Source organism: Balaenoptera ricei, chromosome 4, assembly GCF_028023285.1.
Source record: "Balaenoptera ricei isolate mBalRic1 chromosome 4, mBalRic1.hap2, whole genome shotgun sequence".
In the NCBI taxonomy this organism is placed as follows: Eukaryota; Metazoa; Chordata; class Mammalia; order Artiodactyla; family Balaenopteridae; genus Balaenoptera; species Balaenoptera ricei.
The window spans coordinates 112,387,641-112,409,025 of NC_082642.1; the positions used below are offsets into that span (position 1 = coordinate 112,387,641).

Sequence of the window (21,385 nt, forward strand, 5' to 3'; positions counted from 1 at the left end):
CACATAGTTTCAAGTGTTTTGTCCCTGCGCTTATCTAGAAGAGGAGATGCAGCTCTTTCAAATTATCGAAGTGGTCTGTAAATCAAAAAGTTTAGAACCACAGTGAAAGAATTTCAGTAATAAAATTTACAATAATATTTGGATGGAGGGGCTAACTACTCTGCCTTTTTTATTTTTTATTTTTTTATTTCTGGCTGCATTGGGTCTTTGTTGCTGCACGCAGGCTTTCTCTAGTTGCAGCGAGAGGGGGGCCACTCTTCATTGAGGTGCACGGACTTCTCATTGCGGTGGCGTCTCTTTTTGCGGAGCATGGGCTCTAGGCGCGCCGGCTTCAGTAGTTGTGGTTTGCGGGCTCTAGAGCGCAGGCTCAGTAGTTGTGGCACAGGGGCTTAGTTGCTCCGTGGCATGTGGGATCTTCCCGGACCAGGGCTCAAACCCGTGTCCCCTGCATTGGTAGGCAGATTCTTAACCACTGCACCACCAGGGAAGCCCCTGCCTTATTATTATAAGGAGGTTCTAGCTGGACTTCTGTCTAGAGATTAGTGCTGAACAAATAGGAAGCTCTCTCTGGGAGAGGAAAATAAAATAGTTTGGGGGAACCAGTGAATGATTGTTTCCACCACCCCTCTGGATGTAAACTACCAGCCCACCATTCTCCAAAGTAGTGAGATTTCAGGAAGGCGAACAGAAGAGTCTTAAAGAATTGATCCCAAATAGCATGAAATGTCAGGGCCAAAATAATTTAGAAGAGTTAGCCATCTCAAGATGAGATACTAAATATTTTATTTTATTTTCCCCCATATAACATATCAGCTAATATCTGAGAAAAAGAAGAGGTGAAAGTAAAAATAAATTTCAAGAATAAAGCCACTGTCACATATATACAATGGAATATTACTCAGCCATAAAAAGAAACAAAATTGAGTTATTTGTAGTGAGGTGGATGGACCTAGAGTCTGTCATACAGAGTGAAGTAAGTCAGAAAGAGAAAAACAAATACCGTATGCTAACACATATATATGGAATCTAAAAAAAAAAAAAAATGGTCATGAAGAACCTAGGGTCAAGATGGGAATAAAGACACAGACCTACTAGAGAATGGACTTGAGGACACAGGGAGGGGGAAGGGTAAGCTGGGACAAAGTGAGAGAGTAGCACTGACATATATACACTACCAAATGTAAAACTGATAGCTAGTGGGAAGCAGCCACATAGCACAGGGAGATCAGCTCAGTGCTTCGTGACCACCTAGAGGGGTGGGATAGGGAGGGTGGGAGGGAAGGAGATGCAAGGGGTAAGAGATATGGGGATATATGAATATGTATAGCTGATTCACTTTGCTATAAAGCAAAAACTAACACACCATTGTAAAGCAATTATACTCCAATAAAGATGTTAAAAAAAAAAAAAAGAATAAAGCCACTGTGAAATAGTCTTCCGGTGACTTTGCCTAACTAACTGGGAAGAAGTTGACTTTTGTTTAAAAGAATAATAAAGGAGGGACTTCCCTGGTGGCATAGTGAAGAGCGCAGGGGCCCGGTGTTCGAGCCCTGGTCAGGGAACTAGATCCCACATGCATACTGCAACTAAGAGTTCGCACGTCACAACTAAGGAGCCCACATGCTGCAACTAAGGAGCCCTGTAGCCACAACTAAGACCCAGTGCAACCAAATAAATAAATAAATATTTTTTAAAGACAAGAATAATAAAGGAATCCTTGACAGCTTTATTTCATCATCTCTTTTGAAGTGCTTCTAAAAGGCAGTGAAACCTATATAAGTGATTCATCATATTTCCAATTGAAAATTAAACGAATGTTGAAATAAAAAATTTTAATTTTAATTTATATTTGGAAGACTCCGAGTGCTTAAAAGCTCAAAAATTTCATCTTTATAAGACTGGTAGTTTTACTCTCTACCCCACCCCCCCGACTTGATTCATTTTTTAAAAATAAGTGGTGTAGGGACTTCCCTGGTGGTCCAGTGGTAAAGAATCTGCCTTCCAATACAGGGGACTTGGGTTGGATCCCTGGTCGGGGAACTAAGATTACACATGCCGCAGGGCAACTATGCCCGCACGCCACAACTACTGAGCTCATGCGCCTCAACGAGAGAGCCCGCGTGCTGCAAACTACAGAGCCCACATGCCCTGGAGCCTGCACACCACAACTAGAGAGAAAACCCACACGTCACAGCTACAGAGAAGCCTGTGCACCACAACTAGAGAAGCCCGCGCACGGAAATGAAAGATCCCGCACCCCTCAACGAAGATCCCGCGTGCTGCAACTAAGACCCAATGCAGCCAAAAAAAAAAAAAAAGAAAAAAGTGGTATAATGGTTAATTTCATGTGTCAACTTGGCTGGGCCACAGTGCCCAGATATATCATCAAACATTATTTTGAATGCCTTCTGTGAGGGTGTTTCGGGATAAGATTTACATTTAAATTGGTAGATTTTGAGTAAAGCAGATTGCCCTCCATAATGTGGGTCAGCCTCATCCAATCAGCTGAGGATCTAAATATAACAAAAGACTGACCTCCCCGGAACAGCGTGGAATTCTCAGGCAGTCTTTGGACTTGAACCGCAACACTCGGCTCCTTGCCGAGTTTCCAACCTGCCAGCCCACCCTGCAGATTTTGGAAACCCCCCAGCCTTCACAATCATGTCAGCCAGTTCCTTAAAATAAATCTCTTTATATATATATATATATAATCAGTGAATTATGTGTCTCTCATATATGGCATACACCAGTGTAGCTGATATAAGTGATCTAACTACAGTAATTATCAGAATAGCTTTCCTACACAGTTGCTTGTGCACAGAACGTTACACAGGTTTTCAAACCTAATTTAATTTGCAAAAAATAATCTCCAGGGACTTCCCTGGTGGTGCAGTGGTTAAGAATCTGCCTGCCAATGCAGGGGACACAGGTTCGATCTCTGGTCTGGGAAGATCCCACATGCTTCAGAGCAACTAAACTCATGAGCCACAACTACTGAAGCCCACATGCTCTAGGTCCCATGTGCCGCAACTACTGAGCCCACGTGCTGCAACTACTGAAGCCCAAGCGCCTAGAGCTCATGCTCCGCAACAAGAAAAGCCACTGCAATAAGCCCTCGCACGGCAACAGAGCAGCCTCCGCTCTCTGCAGCTAGAGAAAGCCTGAACGCAGCAACAAAGACCCAACTCAGCCAAAAATAAAATAAAATTTTAAAATAATAATAATAATCTCCAAAGGCGTCTAAATATATCTTTAGATTTTCTCTTTGTCCTTCAGGATATATTTTCTATTTTACAATAATGCAGCATGCACCAACTTTAAAAAAATGTTACTGTAAAAATCTTAGACAATACAGGCAAGCAAAAAAGTAAAAATAACAATCTTCCATAATTCCCCTACGCAGAGATAGTCACTGTTAACATGTTGTGTTTCCTTTTAATCTATTTTTATCTATGGGACTATATCTAGATTCCCTGCCTCCCGTATTTTTTTTTTAACAAAAATGGATATATACTGCACATAGATTTGAGACTGCTATTTTCAGGTAATATGTTTGTAAATTTCCCTGTGACCTATTTTTGGTTATCTCATGCACTTTTAAGAAATTTACCTTTTCTTCCTTTCCAGTTAAGAGAGGATATTATTGAACAGAAATATATAAAGTATATTACTACACTGAGGAATTCAAGTATATGTGTTAACTTTTTCTCTTCTGAAATTGTACTTTCAAAACTTTGAAATCACTAAGATTTTCACATTTATCTACAACACAAAGTCTGTAATACAGAAGGAATATTAATAATCTCTTTAAGCTAAAATACAAATTCCCTTGGGACTGACATATACACACTACTGTTCTTGCCTCAGCACAAAAGAATTCGGAGATGAAGTGATAGGTAAGAAATGGATTTATTTAGAAAGAAACACACTCCACAGACAGAGTGTGGACCATCTCAGAAGGCGAATGAGCCTCGAAATATGCTGTGGTTAGTTTTTAACGGGCTGGGTAATTTCACAGGCTAATGAGTGGGAGGATTATTCCAATTATTTCGGGGAAGGTGTGGGAATTTCCAGGAACTGGGCCACCGCCCACTTTTTGACCTTTTATGGTTGGCCTCAGAACTGTCATGGCGCCAGTGGGTGTGTCATTTAGCATGCTAATATATTACAATGAGCATATAATGAGGCTCAAGGTCTACTGGAAGTCAAAACTTCTGCCATCTTGGACCCAGTTGGTTCTAACCAGTCTTTGTTATGTCCTATGGCTGTATCATTGTTTTAAAGGTTGTGCCCTAATCCCCTTCACTCCTGTTTCACTACTATATATAAAATAGATAACCAATAATGACCTACTGTATAGCACAGGGAACTCTATTCTGTAATGACCTATATGGGAAAAGAATCTAAAAAAGAATGGATATATGTATATGTACAAGTGATTCACTTTGTTGTACACCTGAAACTAATACAACATTATAAATCAACTACACTCCAATAAAATTTTTAAAAAATAAAATAAAATATAAATTTCCTTCCATGGGGCTTCCCTGGTGGCGCAGTGGTTGAGAATCTGCCTGCCAATGCAGGGGACACGGGTTCAAGCCCTGGTCTGGGAAGATCCCACCTGCCGCGGAGCGACTAGGCCCGTGAGCCACAATTGCTGAGCCTGCGCGTCTGGAGCCTGTGCTCCGTAACAAGAGAGGCCGCCATAATGAGAGGCCCGCGCACCGCGATGAAGAGTGGCCCCCGCTTGCCGCAACTAGAGAAAGCCCTCGCACAGAAACGAAGACCCAACACAGCCATAAATAAATTAAATTAAATTAAAATTAAAAAAAAATTTCCTTCCATGAAATAATAAACTCAAATGAAATAATAAATTCAAACATCTACTTTACATAGATATTCTCTAGCAAAGGTTGGCAAACTACAGACTATGGGCTGAATCCAGCCTGCTGCCTGATTTTGTACAGCCTACAGCTAATATGGTTTTTACATTTTAAGTGACTGGGGAAAAAAATAATAGTAATATTTTATGACACATAAAATTATATGAAACTCAAATTTCAGTGTCCATAAATAAAATTTCATTGGAATACAGTCATATTTATTTACCTATTGTCTACAGCGGCTTTTACACTACAATAACGGAGTCCTCATGACTGAGACCATATGTAGCATTCTTAGCTCTTTCTTATTAGTGCTGCTACACACTACAAATCACAGTAACACATTTTTACTTGACAGCATTTCATGTGCCATGTGTATCACCATACTCTGACATTTTATTATTAGTTTTATGACCAGCATATACCTATCATGTCAAAACAAAAAAAGAAAATGGTAAGCTTAAAATATTCCATCTTTAAGATACTGTGAACTGCAGATTATTTTGTTAACAAATTAGATGGCAAAGCATTATGTTTATTATGCAATGAACCTATATGGTAAAAGAATACATGTCGACATTACCAGACTAAGCAGTCATCACAATATTCAAATCACAGAAAACAGAAAAGTTAGAAAAATTAAATAGAATATCTCATCATAGTAAAATTTCTTCACCAAAAAAAAAAAAAAAAAAAAAGAGAGCTAGAGAAAGAAAATTAGGCTGCAACCAAAGTAATTTCCAAGTGGCTCATTTGTTAGGCAAGCAAGGAAAGTCATTTACTTATGGTATGTTAATTAAATGATGTTTGACTGCAGCAGCTGAAGAAATGTATCCAGAAAAAATAAACATCTTTAAGATCATTAGCCTTTAGGTAAGAACAGCTGCTTAAAGTGTTGAGAACACTGGGAACAACATCAATAGTCAATTTAAATTATTTAGTGAAGGCTAATTATTTTGAATCATTTTCCTTGGCTCTTAATGAGTTGACAGGTGTTATTGAAACTGCTCCTTTGTTCTGTTTATTCAAGGAGTCAATTTTTCAAGTGACTGAAGAATTAGCCTTTATGAATAGGCTGCATTGAACAGGTGAGAATATTTTTAAAGAAGCTGAGAAAACACTAATTCAATACACCTAAGTGAAATCTGTTTTAAAAAGTAGAAAAAGCCTTAGTTTGACAGATTTACAACACTTGTGAAAATGTAAGGTGTAAAGCCTATGGTTATAACATCATTGTATTATTAATTAGCAGATTCTTTGTGGAAAACATTTGAATTCACCATGTGTTGAGCCAGTGGTGTCAACAATAAACTTCATTTGTTCTTATGGGTTTACCATCATCAGCCCATGAATTTTTGTCAGAAATAACAGCTGAATATCCTGACTTGCCCTACCACACAGTGTTTGATGACTTACCAGTGGTATCGTTTTATTATTATTAATAATTTTTTTTAGCTCAGGGCCAAGATTGAAATTTTTTCAAATGAGAAGAACCTCCCTTAACCACTATTATGGAACACTTACTGAATGGATTTAGGATTCGTTTCTTGCTAATTTTGATCATGTGATGATGCTTCTTAACAAACTCAAGCTAAGCACAATGCAGCACTTACATGCAACACTTATTCTGTGGTAAAGTCATTTCAATAATCACTAACATTATTTGATTCAGAAGTTAAAACAAAAAGGAAGCTGTCCATTCTCAAACAAATTTGCCGTGGTTATATTTTTCGAGCTCAAATTACAGTTTTAGCAGTGTTGTTGAGACCTCAATGCAAATGCAAAGAAAATGTCTATGTTTCAAGACCCATTTAACTGTGCATTTTGGAGCTTTCACTTAACTTTCAATTGGAAATAATTAATCTGACATGCTAAAAGGAAAATATCAAGAGAATAGTCTAATTCTATAATTGCCTTCCAAGAGATTAATATGTTCAATTTAAATCATATGTCCTTGGATTGATGGCAGTATCTGTCAGGGTGAAAAGACATTTTTGAAAGATAAAAGTTGTAAAATCTCATTATAGATCAGGATTAACAGATTAATATTTGCAATTGATTTTGATGATAGGGAAATGTTAAGAGAAATGTTATCCTCCCCCTCCCCAAAAAGAATTTCATTCTTTTCTTTAGTAGATCTGTTTTACAAAAACGTATTCAATATTATTATATTTTAAATTTTGTCAATGAATATATTGTGGAAATTGGTTTTCTCTCTTGTTATATAAATACTTATATAAATATTCTCAATTTTGCCTCTTAGCCCATGAAACCTAAAACACTTAATATTTCCAAACCTCTGTTCTGGAAGAAATAAAATCTGAGTAGGAAATTAGCCAGTGAAAGGGAGGAAAGATTCCAGCCAAAGAAGACAGCTTGGGCACATGCGTGAGAACCAATAGAGTATGTGAACAGTACTAAGCAGTTATTGCATTCTGACTCTTATAAACACCATGCTTCGTTCCTCTTGCATTTTTGAGCCAATCGGTAATACCAGTTTCTTCCAGAAGATGGCTCCCTTCATTTAGCCAAAATTTTATTATGAAACATTTCCAACATACAGAAAATTTGAAAGAACTTTACAGGGAACACTCATAAACCCACCACTCTGATTCTCTTGTCAACATTTTATTATACTTATTTTATCACATATATATCCGTCTATCCCTCCCCTCCATCCATCTCGTTTTTTGATGTATCCCCCTATATACTTCAACAAGTATTTCATTAATTAGTGTTCAATATTTATTTAGTTTCCTGTTTTTTAAAATAATATTTACGGTAATTCCCTGGCGGTCCGATGATTAGGATTCCGAGCTTCCACTTCAGGGGGCACAGGTTCAATCCCTGGTCGGGAACTAAGATCATGCATGCCGCGTGGTACAGCCAAAAAAAAAAAAAAAAAAAAAGATATAAGGTAAAATTTACATGCAATTAAATACTCAAATCTTAAATGAACATTCACTGAGTTTTGACCAACTGTGTTTAATTAACCCAAAATCCATAAAGACACAGAACATTACCATTAAAACAGAAAGTTCTCTCATACCCTTTCCCATTCAATCCTTCCTCTCCCACCCAGAAGCAACCACTGTTCTGATTTTTTTTTCCACCATAGGTTAGATTTGTATGGTGTAGAACTTGATACATACAGAATCATACAATATGTACTTTTTTTTTGGTAAGGCTTCTTTCACTTAGCATAAGGTTTTGGGGACTCATGTTGACGTGTAAGTCAGTAGTTTATTCCATTTTATTTCTGAGTAGTAGTCCATTATATGAATATATATTATAGTTTGTCTATATATTCACATTTGATGGGGCACCGAGAGGGTTTCTTGTATGTATTATGAATAAAGATGATATAAACATTCTTGTATAAAGTGGGTTGTTTGTTTAAAAATTTTTTTAAATTACAAAATAATATAGGTGGTACTTATTCTTCCTATTTTCAGGATTGAATTGTGGGACTTAAATCTTTCAATCCCAAAACACTTTATAATTGTTTGAAACTTTTTATCATGGAAAAGTAATTAAAAGAGTACATAACAGGACTTCCCTGGTGGCACAGTGGTTAAGAATCCACCTGGCAATGCAGGGGACACGGGTTCGATCCCTGATCTGGGAGGATTCCCCATGCCGCGGAGCAACTAAGCCCGTGCGCCACAACTACTGAGCCTGCAGTCTAGAGTCTGTGAGCCACAACAACTGAGCCTGCGTGCTGCAACTACCGAAGCCCACGCGCCTAGAGCCCGTGCTCCACAAAGAGAAGCCACCATGATGAGAAGCCCGTGCACCACAATGAAGACCCAACGCAGCCAAAAATAAAGAATAATAATAATAATTTTTTTAATTAAAAAAAAAAAGAGTACGTAACTATATAGAGACTATTGTGATGAACTCTCCTACACAACACCCAGTTTCAACTACTATCCACTTCTGGCCAATCATTTTTTTCATCCATGCCCTTACCCACTAGTCCCTCCCTCAGATTATTTTAAGGCAAATCCCAGCCATCCTGCTATTTCATCTGTAAATATTTAGTAAGTATCTCTAAATATCAATATAAGAACTCTTTTTTTATTAAACACAGACAGTACAATTACAATATCTAAAGAATTAACAGTACATCTTAATATCAAAAATCCAGTGAGTATTCAAATTACCCCTGTGGTCTATCCAGCTTGGTTGTTCAAATCAGGCCTCAGTTAAAATTCATATGTTGCAATTAATTGAGGAGGCTCTGAAATTTTTTTTAATCTATAGGCAGAGCCAGCTTCAAGTTGTGCAACCTATGCAGTCACACAGGGTCCCTTGCTCAGGGGTATCCCATGCTTGAAGTTTAATGCTCTGCAGTCGCTGTCTTGAAAGTCTTAATAATTGTATCCTTGCATTTGTGTTTTTTAAATGAAGTATAATGCGACAATAGAGCATGTGCCTGGGGCTTGGCACCTCAGCTCTCTTGTGGGCCCACTCCTTGCAGCCTCCTCTCTTTCTAGGGATGGGTTCCAGAGCGCTGCTGGTTCTACAGTCCCTTGACTCACTCCTTCCCCTCCCCCCAGCTCTCTCCAAAGCAGGCAGCACCATCATGCATTGTGCCAGTTTGATATCTACCCAGGAGGATGGTGGAAGGAGATGGCTGGCTGAACTTCCCAGCAGCACTGAGGCAGTCTGTTGGTCCAGTGCCTCTAAGGAGGGGGACCTGAGAGCAGGTGGGCCTGGAATGTTCAAGCACAATGTCAAGTCACAGGGCAGGACCCTGGGCACCTATGAGGGGCTGCACTGGCCCAGCGAATGTCCGTGCCTGAGAGAACATGAAGTTAAATAGCAATTGAAAAAATATCATGAAAGGTCGAGAGATAGATTGCAGAAGAAAGGAAATAGCTTATTTTAGTACTTTAAGGACATCTTTTTCCTGCTTTTTGACAAAGGGACCCTATACTTTCATTTTACACTGGACCCTGCAAATTATTTATATAGCTGGTTCTGTTCATTTGTTCTTCTCTCTCTCTCTCTCTATTTTACATGATGTTGAAGAAATTAAGTCATCCTGTAGATGCCAATTGCAACCATGTGGAGTCATTTCACATGTTCCTCTGTCCCCTATAATTTATATAATTGGTAGTTAGATATGAAAACTTGATTAGATTTAGATTTTTAAGAAAATTCTTTAAATTTTTAAATTTTAATAATGCTTCATAATTTTAAAGATTCATAATTGTTCACTGAGTAATTTTTAAACCTAGTTATTTTCTAATCTAGTTACTAGGCATTCCTTTCAAAGCCCTGAGGCCAATGCCTGAGAGTCTTGGGATTGACCAGCCTATTGGGAACTCTGATGATAGATTCTAAAAAGGCAGGATCCCTCCCACAACTGAGAAGAGAAAGCTACTGGAAGAAAACACTAAGATTGGTGCCTAAGTCATTCCAAAGTCATTCGTGTTTACACATTCCTGTTGTTGTCTTATTTGAACTTTTTCTGGCTCTTAACACTGTCAAAATTCTTCCATAGGCTTCTGTGAGATGACTGTCATGGATATCTATTTCCTTTGACCTCATCTGCTCAGCCTCCTTCAGTAGATTCTTTCTCCATTTCTCCTATCCCGTAAATATTAGTATTTCCTGATTTCCTTTGGCTCACTCACTCTAGTCACTCTTTCTAGGGGTGGCAGACCCAGAGATGCACTATCCAGATTCCTCTTCAAGCAAGGGCTTGAAGACATCATAGTTAGCAATGTCCTCCAGCTGTCAGCAGAGTCTGGCTCAGCTGCTGAGCACCACCTCACTTAGGTCATGAACTCCCTGGGTCAACCCACATCTGCTGACTAAGCAAGGTGGGGGTATAAAGAGAATTGATCATTTGACTCAAAAAGGGATACTGTGACAGGCAATAATTGTTCCAGAGCTCCTGGCAGGGTTGACTGAGGTTTAGTTGGGCCAGTAATGCATTTGCCTTCTTCTGCCTAACATTGCTTCCTCCTTCCTTTCATAGGACCTGGTCCCTAATAAATACCTTTTACTCTAAACATAGTCTCAGTAAGTGCTTCCAGAGAAGACAGCCTGTGACAGTAGGTGATGCTATCCCACATATTCTACTATCACCTATAGATCCATTACTCCTAAAATACATCCTATTCCAAACACTCCTCTAACTTGTTTATCTTTCCACTACACAGCTCCACCTTAACATCCTGCGGGCATCTTGAACTTGGTCTTTCCCAAACTGACCCTTTCCTCACAAACACGCTCCTTCCTCTTATCTGTCTTCTTTTGACATATGATACCGCTATTCACTAAGTCTCCATCTTCAAATTTTCCTTACCTCCTGCATTACCTATTGCTATGTTAACAAATTATTCCTAAAACAAAGTAGTTCAAAACAACAAACATTTATGATCTCACCGTTTTTATGGGTTAGGAATTCAAGAGGGTTTACCTGGGCGGAAACTGGAAGAGCAAGAAACATGTTCTACCCCAGAGCCTCCAGAGGGAGCACAGATGGCTTGACTTCAGCCTAGTGATACTGATTTCAGACTTCCAGCCTCCAGAACCATAAGAGAATACATCTGTCATGTTTTAAGCCATCAAGTTTGTGGTTATTTGTTACAGCAACCACAGGAAACTAATACAGCAGGAGACTATGTATAAAAGGTGAAGAAACAGTGAAGAGAATGCTCTGTTCTCAGGAAGTATATAGAGGCCCAGAAAAGCACCAATTTTGGAGTGAAGCTGTGTCTTTTGCCTATGAAAGAGAAAGGATAAAGTCTGCAAAAATTTATGAATGGTGTTGGAAACTGTGCTTTATGACACTATATAAAATGCTTTTAGGGGTTTCTGTATAATTTCTTCTTATCATAAGAGTGTTTTAACACAATGTAAGGTGTGATACATACAGAGTGTTATAAAGAACCCTGAAATGCCAGCTCCAGGAAAGAGTAAAAGAGCTAAAATCCATAAGACCGAGTTTCCTACTTTTCCTCCACGGAGCTAGTCAGACCAAAAATAATTTCGAGGACCGACAGAACAAAATCTTCCTAAAATGCTTGGGAAGGGACTATAAATTCTGGGGTTCTGTGAAGTAAACAGATCCAAATTCCTGCAGGTAGATCTTGGCTCCACCTTCTACTCACATCCAGCTGTGCCTTGTGGAGCTTGTAGAAGCCAGGACTATTCCAGAAAGATTTTTTTTTAAGTGATCAAACTATTTTATCACCAGTAATTTAAAACAAAGAAAGTTAGAAGGATGTCAGAGTCAAGTTCAAAAACCATGGAAGCTGAGGTATCCATCTGCCTGTAGTCTATTTAGGCAAAGTCTTCTAAGTATACCAGACACTCTCAACAGCTGGTCAGAGTTGGTCAGGCTGTCAGATTCCTTCCCTTTGCTTCTTTGGTTTTTCAATTCCATTCAGAGCTCTGTTCATTCGTTCTTGAGATTGTTTCCAACATATGTGCAGCTTTCTTAATATCAGTCAGCCACCTTGTTGGACTTTTCAAATCTCTTCAAGCACCTACTTGCAGAACTTTTTAGGGTGAGTTGCATATATAGAGAGTGTCCATAAGAGGGAAATTTCCTACTCCACCCATTTTGAGTTCTTGTGGCTGGACTAATAATAAAATCAACACACGACAGATTAACAGCAGAAAAAGAAAATTAAACAAATTTAATTCATGTGCACAGAGGTCTCATAGAAGTAAGTCCTAAGTAAGAAGTTGCAAAAGCAGGCAACTTTTATATTTTTTAGACAAAGGAACAATAATTAGTAAGGAATTTAAGCAAAGTTTGGGCTTTGGGTAGTAAATTAGTAAAGAAGTATCAAAGTTTGTTTATACAAGCTTCTGTGCCCTGAATTCCCTATCTCTGGTAATAATGATGTCTTCCTATCTTCTGGTACAGTACAGCGAGAGAGTATGAGAGATTTATTTCCTGCTTTCAGGGGGACAGAGAGGAAGGTCAAAGTATCCCTCTTGCACCTACCGGTTCTTAAGTAACCTGAATGCAAAATATCCACTATGCCATTGAGGCATACTTTGGAGCAGCCTGACAGTGGGCTCCAACAACAGCATAAATCGATCATTAGATTTGTTTCCTAGTCAAGTACTCCAGCCTCCCACACAATTCAAGGATTGTCTTTTGCCACTCCCCATCATTTGCTGAAGTACCGAGCATTACAGAAGGGGTCAAGCGATCCAGGCATCGGCCTTCCCGGTGGGCCGGGCAGAGCTGCCTTCTCCAGAGAAGGGCTTTACAGTTTCCTGAGCAACCACCGGCCGCTACCCCCACACCCCCGCCACTAGGTAGCAGCCGGCAGCCTGGCAATCGATCTCCTCCGCCACCTGCAGTCGTCATCTGGCAATGCTTCGGCGCGTACTTAATAGAGATTTTGTAAACTGAATTAATGTATGCAAATGCTTTAGCACGAGTCCTGGCACACAGAAAGAGATCACTCAACAAACGCTGATTATAATTAATGCAAAACGCCATGAAGCACAATTCCATTTGCACGGCCTCAGAGACAGTTCAGATGTCCTTATTTTTTGCAAATGTGGAAACTATTACAATTTAATTTTGTTAGTTAAGGAAATGGGCCAGCACAGAAGGCAAAATATGATTTTAGGTTTTACCTAAGGGGTATTCATCTATGTATGCATCACTAAACTATAAGAGCGAGGGGAGAGAGGAGCCTCTTCTCTTTACCTCACGTTCCCTGCAGTAGGACGTAGCTCTAGGAGAGACGACAGAATGACTCAGAAAGCAACTGCCTGCCGGTCCCTCCCTTCCCGCCTGTAGAGCCTTAACGGCCTCTAGCGCCGTTACTCCAGAGGGAGCCGGCAGCCGGGGAACTCTAGACTTTTCGCCCCGGCGAGGTGACGTCATCACCGAACGCCGGGGTTAGGGAAGAGAATTGTGGGAGGAGATTGCTTTCCCACGACCTTATAAGGGCTCTTCCCATGATCCTTTTCCTTTTTTTCGCCATCTTTTCTTCTCGCCGGCACTAGCAGCAATGAAGTAAGCAGGAACCGTACATCCCAATCCTCTTGCATCTTCGGGCCAAGGGCCTCTCCGGCATCCCAGGCGTGGCTTCTCCTTTCCGAAGATATCCCCCACCCCACCTGATGGGCTTTCGCTTTTCGTTACAGGGTCGAGCTATGCAGTTTCAGCGGGTACAAGATCTACCCAGGACACGGGAGGCGCTACGCCAGGACCGACGGGAAGGTGAAAGGCCGCGTGGTCTAAACGCACCTTGTGCTTCTAAGGAAAGACCGGCCTCATTCAGTCTAGGCGGGATCCTTCACCACATCACTCTTGGTCCTTGAAAAGCTTGTTCCGGGGCTCCTGTGTGCAATGAGTGTTAGGATAAGAAGCCTCTAAGGAAATCAGTCTTGAGCTTTGATCGAATGTAAATCAGGTCGGAAGTTAGGAGCTTGTGTAACCTTAATGTTCCAGTGTAAAGGCAGTGGGCCACCGGGGTATTTGGCTATTTTATGGGCACCAGGTCCTCTTGGAATCTCGGGAGGGACAGGAGTTAGATGCCTTCCAGAATTTGACACCCAACTCTGCGTTATGAACTTAGGTTTGTCTGCTCGAGAAAAGACAGGGCGAAACGCAGAGACAGTTTCCTGCCAGTTCTGTGATACAAGCCTTTTGGTCTGTATGGGCCTCAATTTTGTAAAATGAGAGGATAGAATTAGAATGTTAATTTACTAATAATTTCAAGCTCAAGACTCCTACTTTGAACTTGTCACGACAGGTTTTCCAATTTCTTAATGCAAAATGTGAGTCGGCATTCCTTTCCAAGAGGAATCCTCGTCAGATCAACTGGACTGTCCTCTACAGAAGAAAGCACAAAAAAGGACAGTCGGTAAGTGAAATGCACTTTCATTTTGTTGAATCTCTGAGCATCATTTACTGCTTTTTAAAATTGAAATTAAATGAGACAGTATGTGAAAGTACTCCTAACTGTAAAGCATCAAACAGTGAAGTGAAAATGATTGATATAAAGACTGCCTCCTTATACATCTTAGGCTCACAGTAAAAATATCGACTTGAAATTTGAAAGCATCCCCCTTCCAGAGTTAGATCAATTACATTAAGCTCACTTGGGTTATAGCTCACCATGGAAGTGTTTAAGATGTTCAAGTGGGTGGCAACTAAATAGTTCTATGGAAACTTGGTATTGGTTATAACGCTTATAGAATTATTCCCAATGTAGGTATCATATTGTGGAGTCTATAGTTATTAAAACTGGTTGTGTTTTTTGAAGTGGTCTTTTAGGCTGTTGAAAGAGATTTTTGAGAAAAGGTTTGAGTGCCATGGCAAGAGAATTAGTATTCAGGAGGCTTGTGAATATTTAGTGATATTTTCACCTCCTGGGTGAAAGACATGGCTAGGTATTATGGGAGTTCAGAGGAAGGAAAAATTCTAAATAGGGGGATGTGACATACCCAGTAGGATGGCCATTATCCAAACGGGGGTGGGGGTGGGAGGAATTACAAATGTTGGTGGGGATGTGGAGAAATTGGAACTCTGTGCATTGCCGAATGAAGATGGTGCAGGCACTGTGGAAAGTGGTTTGGCAGTTTCTCAGAAAGTTAAAGAGAATTACCGTCATGTGATCTAGCAATTCCATTTCTAAATCTGTATATACGCAAAAGAATTGTAAGCAGGGACTTAAACAGATTACTTGTACACTGATGTTCATAGTGCTGTTATTCACAATAGCCAAAAGGTGGAAACAACCAAATGTCCCATCAGTGGATGAATGGATAACAAAATGTGATAAATACATACAGTGAGATATTATTCAGCCTTAAAAAGCTGACAAGCCTGACATTATGCTAAGTGAAATAAGCCAGACACAAGAAGACAAATATTTTATGATTCCACTTTTATGAGGTACTAGTTGTGGACAAATTCATAAAGACAAAGTAGAGGTTACCAGGCAGGACTGGGGGGAAGGTGGAATAGGAAGCTATTATTTAATGGGTGCAGAGTTCATTTTGAGTTAGGAAAAAAGTTCTGGAGATGGAAATTGGTGTTTGCACAGTATTGCAAATGTGCTTAATGCCACTGAATTATACACTTAAAAATGCTTTAAAATGGTCAACTTAATGTTATATATATTTTACCACAATAAGAAAAATATTTTTTAAATGGATTTGAGGTAAGAAAAATATAAACAGGTAAATACTGGCATTTTCTACAATAAAATATCACCTCTGTAAAAAGTTTAAAGTATTGGTAAAACAAGCATTTTGGTTAACCACAAATGTGCCCTCTTTCCTCCATATGTCCTGTTTAAAATTTTTAAGATATTTTGCATATCCCTGCTTTAATAAATAGTTTATTTTTTCTTGGACTTAGAGATGCATGCAAGATCTTTTTCCTCATAAGCACTGTAGCATAGGTTCCAGTATAGAATCTGCAGCAGATGTTTGAATTGTACTGTCTTGATTCTCAGACATTCCCTAACATTTGGTGGCTTTCCTGTCTTAAATCATCTTCTAACTTGACTATTTCTCCCAGTGTCAGTACTTGGAGTAAAAACAAAATAGAGTTGAGGTTTGATAATTTTTTTTCCAAAAGCACATTCTTAATCATCAACAGTCTTGTTACGATCACTTTTAAAGTACTATTCAGTTAACTTCCTTAGAGTTTAACTTTCTGTCTTTCTAAATAAAATAGTAAATAATGGCCAGGATTTGTAATAGATGGTTTAACCAATCCATAATTGGAAAACTTATCTGTGTATTGCAGCATTTTATATATAGATCCTTTAAAAATATATATTTGTATGTATATTTCATTTCAAATAATTGCATGGATTATTTTTGATTGATTTTTTTTTTTTTTTTTTTTTGCTGCGCTGTGCAGCATGTGGGATCTCAGTTCCCCAACCAGGGATTGAACCTGGCAGCGAAAGCCCAGAGTCATAACGACTAGGCCACCAGGGAACTCCCTGGTTGAATATTTCTGTGGTCTGAATTGTGTTCCCCCCAAAATTCATATGTTGAAACTGAGCCTCCAAGGTTATGGTTAGGAGGTGGGACCTTTGAGAGGTGATACAGTCATGAGGGCAGAGCCCTCATGAATGGGATTAGTGCCCTTATAAAAAAGGCCCGAGAGAGCTCATTTGCCCCCTTCTGACATGTGATATTTCATTTCTCCCTGACATTCATGAAGCAAGGTTGCTAAGTGTGGTCCCCATCTTTTTGTTCTGTAGGAAGAAATTCAAAAGAAAAGAACCCGCCGTGCAGTCAAATTCCAGAGGGCCATAACTGGTGCATCTCTTGCTGATATAATGGCCAAGAGGAATCAGAAACCTGAAGTTAGGAAGGCTCAACGAGAACAAGCTATCAGGTGAGGAAGCTTTCATTATGAGCATTTCAGCTATTGGAATGGATTTTAGGTTATGTTTGGGTTTATAGGCACAGGAATCAATCTCACGTTATTTTGTGTTGTGTTACTTGCATCTGTATAGGAATTGTCAAATTGTAAATACTCATGTTTAATAATACAGAAGTTTATACTATAGTCTAAATGATTTGTTGAAATTCTATATGCAATTATAAAGATACTATACAATTTGTAACAAATGTTAAGCTGACTTGGTGGTTAATGACATTTGTTAATAAATCCTTGGGATTTATCATACAAATAATTGCAGGTGGGGAAGGAATATGTTAATTCTACTTTTCCCAAACACTATCCTCCTGTTAATAAGCTATACCCTTAAGGAGTAAAGTGCTTTGCTTAAGTTATTTTTAACCCAACAGGGCTGCCAAGGAAGCAAAAAAGGCTAAGCAAGCATCTAAAAAGACAGCAATGGCTGCTGCAAAGGTAATTGTGGGATTGTCTTGGATTTCTCATTTAAAGCAACAGAAAGATTTATTTTTAATCCAAATTGTGGTAAATGAAAGTTTCAGTTTTCTAAGGGATTTAGTGCAAGGCTCTAATGGAAATGATGTCCATAATTGATTTCTGAGTGAGTGATTCAGGTCTCCAGAGAGGTCCCTTTGCTAAAGCCAAATGAGTATGTTAGTGCTATATAGAAATGGGAAAGGGGAAAATAAACGTGTTTTAAAGTTTATTGAAATAATTCTAGATTTTCAGTAAAATTTTCTATAATTGTACAGAATTTACCCAGCTTTAACTGTTAATTTCAATAACCATAGTAAAAATTTCAAAACCAAAAAATTAGCATTGGTCCTTTTTCTGTTCTTAGGATACAATTCAGGATCCCACACTGCATCTAGTTGTGTCTCTTAACTCCTTCAATCTGATATCTTTGTCTTTCGTTTATATTTCATATAAAGGTGGACTTTATAATATTAGGAACACAGATAATTAGGAAAGCAATCTAGGATACAAACAGAATCTGGGCATAAGAGAGCAGTGATTGGGGGAAAAAAAACAAAACAAAACCCCACATGGAATAATGCCACATAACATGTTGTCTTTTTACAGGCTCCCACAAAGGCAGCACCTAAGCAAAAGATTGTGAAGCCTGTGAAGGTTTCTGCTCCCCGTGTTGGTGGAAAACGCTAAGTTGGCAGCTTGGATTTTTAAATAAAGATCTGACTATAACTAGATTGTGGTGGAATTTTTACTCCTAAATTAGGCATGTTCAGCCTACACAGTAATAGCTAAACTACACAGTTAGGAATTTAAGAGCTAGGTGGGTTTTTTTGTTTTTTTGTTTTAATAAATTATTTATTTATGGCTTCATTGGGTCTTCGTTGCTGTGTGTGGGCTTTCTGTATTTGCAGTGAGCATGGGCTCTAGGCGTGTGGGCTTCAGCAGTTGTGGCGTATGGGCTCAGTAGTTGTGGCTTGTGGGCTCTAGAGTGCAGCCTCAGTAGTTGTGGCGCATGGGCTTAGTTGCTTCGCGGCATGTGGGATCTTCCCAGACCAGGGATCGAACCCGTGTCCCCTGCGTTGGAAGGTGGATTCTTAACCACTGCACCACCAGGAAAGTCCAAGAGCTAGGTATTTTTCAAAGAGTTCATTTCTTGGGAATAGTGCCTCCTAATGTAAGCCTCTTGGAGAGAGGTTAAGCAAGATGATATAAATAAAATAAGATCTATATGGTTAAATGCAAGCTTTGCCCAGCTGAGACTATAAGGGCACGTTACAGACTGCATTGTCTAAACTTTTTTGTTACATAGCTACAAGTACTAGGATGTCGCATAGATTTTAGCCAGGTTGATTGCTAAAAGATGCATTTTTTTCTTCTGTCTGCAGAAAGTAAGCCTTCTTTTTTTTTTTTTTTTTTTTTTTATAAATTTATTTATTTATTTATTTATTTATTTATTTATTTTTGGCTGTATTGGATCTTCGTTTCTGTGCAAGGGCTTTCTCTAGTTGTGGCAAGCGGGGGCCACTCTTCATCGCTGTGCGCGGGCCTCTCACTGTCACGGCCTCTCTTGTTGCGGAGCACAGGCTTCAGACGCGCAGGCTCAGTAGTTGTGGCTCACGGGCTTAGTTGCTCCGTGGCATGTGGGATCTTCCCAGACCAGGGCTCGAACCCGTGTCCCCTGCATTGGCAGGCAGATTCTCAACCACTGCGCCACCAGGGAAGCCCGAAAGTAAGCCTTCTTAATGAGTTATTTTCTTGTTAAATTACCCTTCTCCATAATAGACACATTTATTTCATATTGGGGATGCCTTTTGGTTCACTAGTATCTCACCTTTTAACCATTAGCTTATAGCTGAGTTAAAACTACTTAGAACTATCACCTGTATTTTAAAAATATATATGAAAAAAAAGGTCATGCAGCTGTGAACAGAGAAAGCTTAAAAGCCAGTCAAAATACCCAACGTGAATGCAGAGCTACATGTTCTTACTTTTGAACAAAATAAAATGTCCCCTTAAAAGCACTGCTTTTTTGGTCTAAATGCCTTAAAATGGAATTGCCCATTCTGATTACCTTTGAGTCCTGAACAGCTTGCAGCTCAGGACAATATAAACACTAAATACTTGTTCTCACAGGACATCAAGTTTAGCTTTTCTCAGGAAGACCACTGGACCACGTGTAAAACATTTCACTAAAACATTTCTCTGTATTGGCCCAAAGGCACAGAAGAGAATCCCAGGTATTAATGGGCTTCTCAGGGCTTTCACGGGGTGTGTTTTGATAGAAACTGATTTGGGTGTGGAGGGATTTCAATTAACTTAGTTTCTCTTAGCCATGTCCACAACTTGTTTACTTAAAATTTTAATCTACTTACATTTAGTTTTTTTTTTAAAGTGTTAGTTTTCTTTAAAGGTTTATTTTTAATTTTTATTATTTTTTTGGCTGCATCGGGTCTTAGTTGCGGCATGCGGGGATCTTTTGTTGCAGCACGTGGGCTCTTAGTTGTGGTGGTGGGTTTTCTGTAATGTAGTTGTGGTGCGCAGGCTCCAGAGTGCATGGACTCTAGTTTGGGCAGGCAGGCTCTAGTTGAGGTGGGCGAGCTCAGTAGTTGTGGCACGCAGGCTTAGTTGCCTCGCCGCATGTGGGATCTTAGTTCCCTGACCAGGGATCGAATCCGCATCCCCTGCGTTGCAAAACAGATTCTTACCACTGGACCCCCAGGAAAGTCCCACATTAAATTTAGTTTTAAAAGAAGTCTATTTAACAGCAAAACTGGTGGTGCTGGCCCAGCACATATACATCCCTTGGAGGGTGGATTTGGAAATCCATTCTGGGTGCCCCACCCCTTGGGAGCAGGGGTGTGTCTCTATCTTCTAATTTCTCCCTCACCCAGCTGTAGTCTGTGGAATGAGTGGCCCTAAGGCCTGGTAGTTCTATCTTTCCTCAGGGCCTGGGAGCTCATGTACCTACAGCTAGAATATTCAACTGCCTCAAACAACCAAGCCGTTTGGAAATTCCTGCAATCCCCACCCCCCAAGTGCGGGGGTACTGAACGCATCCCGCTTTTTTGTATGTTTTAATTATTTCATTTATTTAGGTTGTGCTGGGTCTTAGTTGCGGTTCGTGGGCTCCTCTGTTAAGGCATGCAAACTCTTAGTTGCAGCATGCATGTGGGATCTAGTTCCCTGGCCAGGGATAGAACCCGTATCCCCTGCATTGGAAGTACGGATTCTTAACCACTGCGCCACTAGGGAAGTCCCGCATCCTTTTTGAGCCCACTGTTTTCACCATCTGTCCTCACCTATTTCCAAAGGGTCACTACCTCACTCAGTGACTGCAGACTCTAGGCTGGGAGAGGAGAGGGTTGGCCCAGAGTTTTCAGGCTCCAATAAAGCACCGCGCAGTCTGAGCCGCCTCGGCCTTTTGTGCGTTCACTATATGTTGGGTGTAAAATGGAGAATTTTTTCCTCTAAGTTTATGTAAAAATATATGCAAATAAAGCTGTAAGAAAACAATGCTAGCTGCTCTTCCTCACTCCTTGCCAACATGACTAGCTTCATAGGTAAAAAATCGTCAATACATAAACTGATCATTCCAGAAAAATGACTATTCCATGGGTAGTTAGGAACAAGCAGTTGCTTAGAA

The 21,385-nt window shown here is 39.7% G+C and overlaps 2 protein-coding genes across 6 annotated transcripts in view; one reads left to right on the forward strand and one right to left on the reverse strand.

Annotated features, from left to right (window-relative positions):
* RPL24 (ribosomal protein L24) overlaps nucleotides 1-18,474 on the forward strand; it is a 143,169-nt gene extending 124,695 nt beyond the window's left edge. For 3 of the 4 annotated variants that reach the window (XM_059921231.1, XM_059921232.1, XM_059921233.1), the window contains exons 2-6: nucleotides 14,025-14,100; nucleotides 14,636-14,746; nucleotides 17,108-17,244; nucleotides 17,661-17,724; nucleotides 18,352-18,474. In XM_059921231.1, coding sequence (XP_059777214.1) covers nucleotides 14,025-14,100; nucleotides 14,636-14,746; nucleotides 17,108-17,244; nucleotides 17,661-17,724; nucleotides 18,352-18,432 — 469 coding nt within the window. In that variant the 3' untranslated portion in view covers nucleotides 18,433-18,474. Of the gene's footprint in view, nucleotides 1-13,810; nucleotides 13,894-14,024; nucleotides 14,101-14,635; nucleotides 14,747-17,107; nucleotides 17,245-17,660; nucleotides 17,725-18,351 lie in introns of those variants that run through there. The other variant, XM_059921230.1, reaches the window with a different exon arrangement.
* Nucleotides 1-21,385, reverse strand: part of CEP97 (centrosomal protein 97) — a 53,290-nt gene that overhangs the window by 30,678 nt on the left and 1,227 nt on the right. For both annotated transcript variants that reach the window (XM_059921222.1, XM_059921220.1), the window contains exon 2: nucleotides 7,667-7,744. In XM_059921222.1, the coding sequence (XP_059777205.1) occupies nucleotides 7,667-7,744 (78 nt within the window). The remainder of the gene's footprint in view (nucleotides 1-7,666; nucleotides 7,745-21,385) is intronic.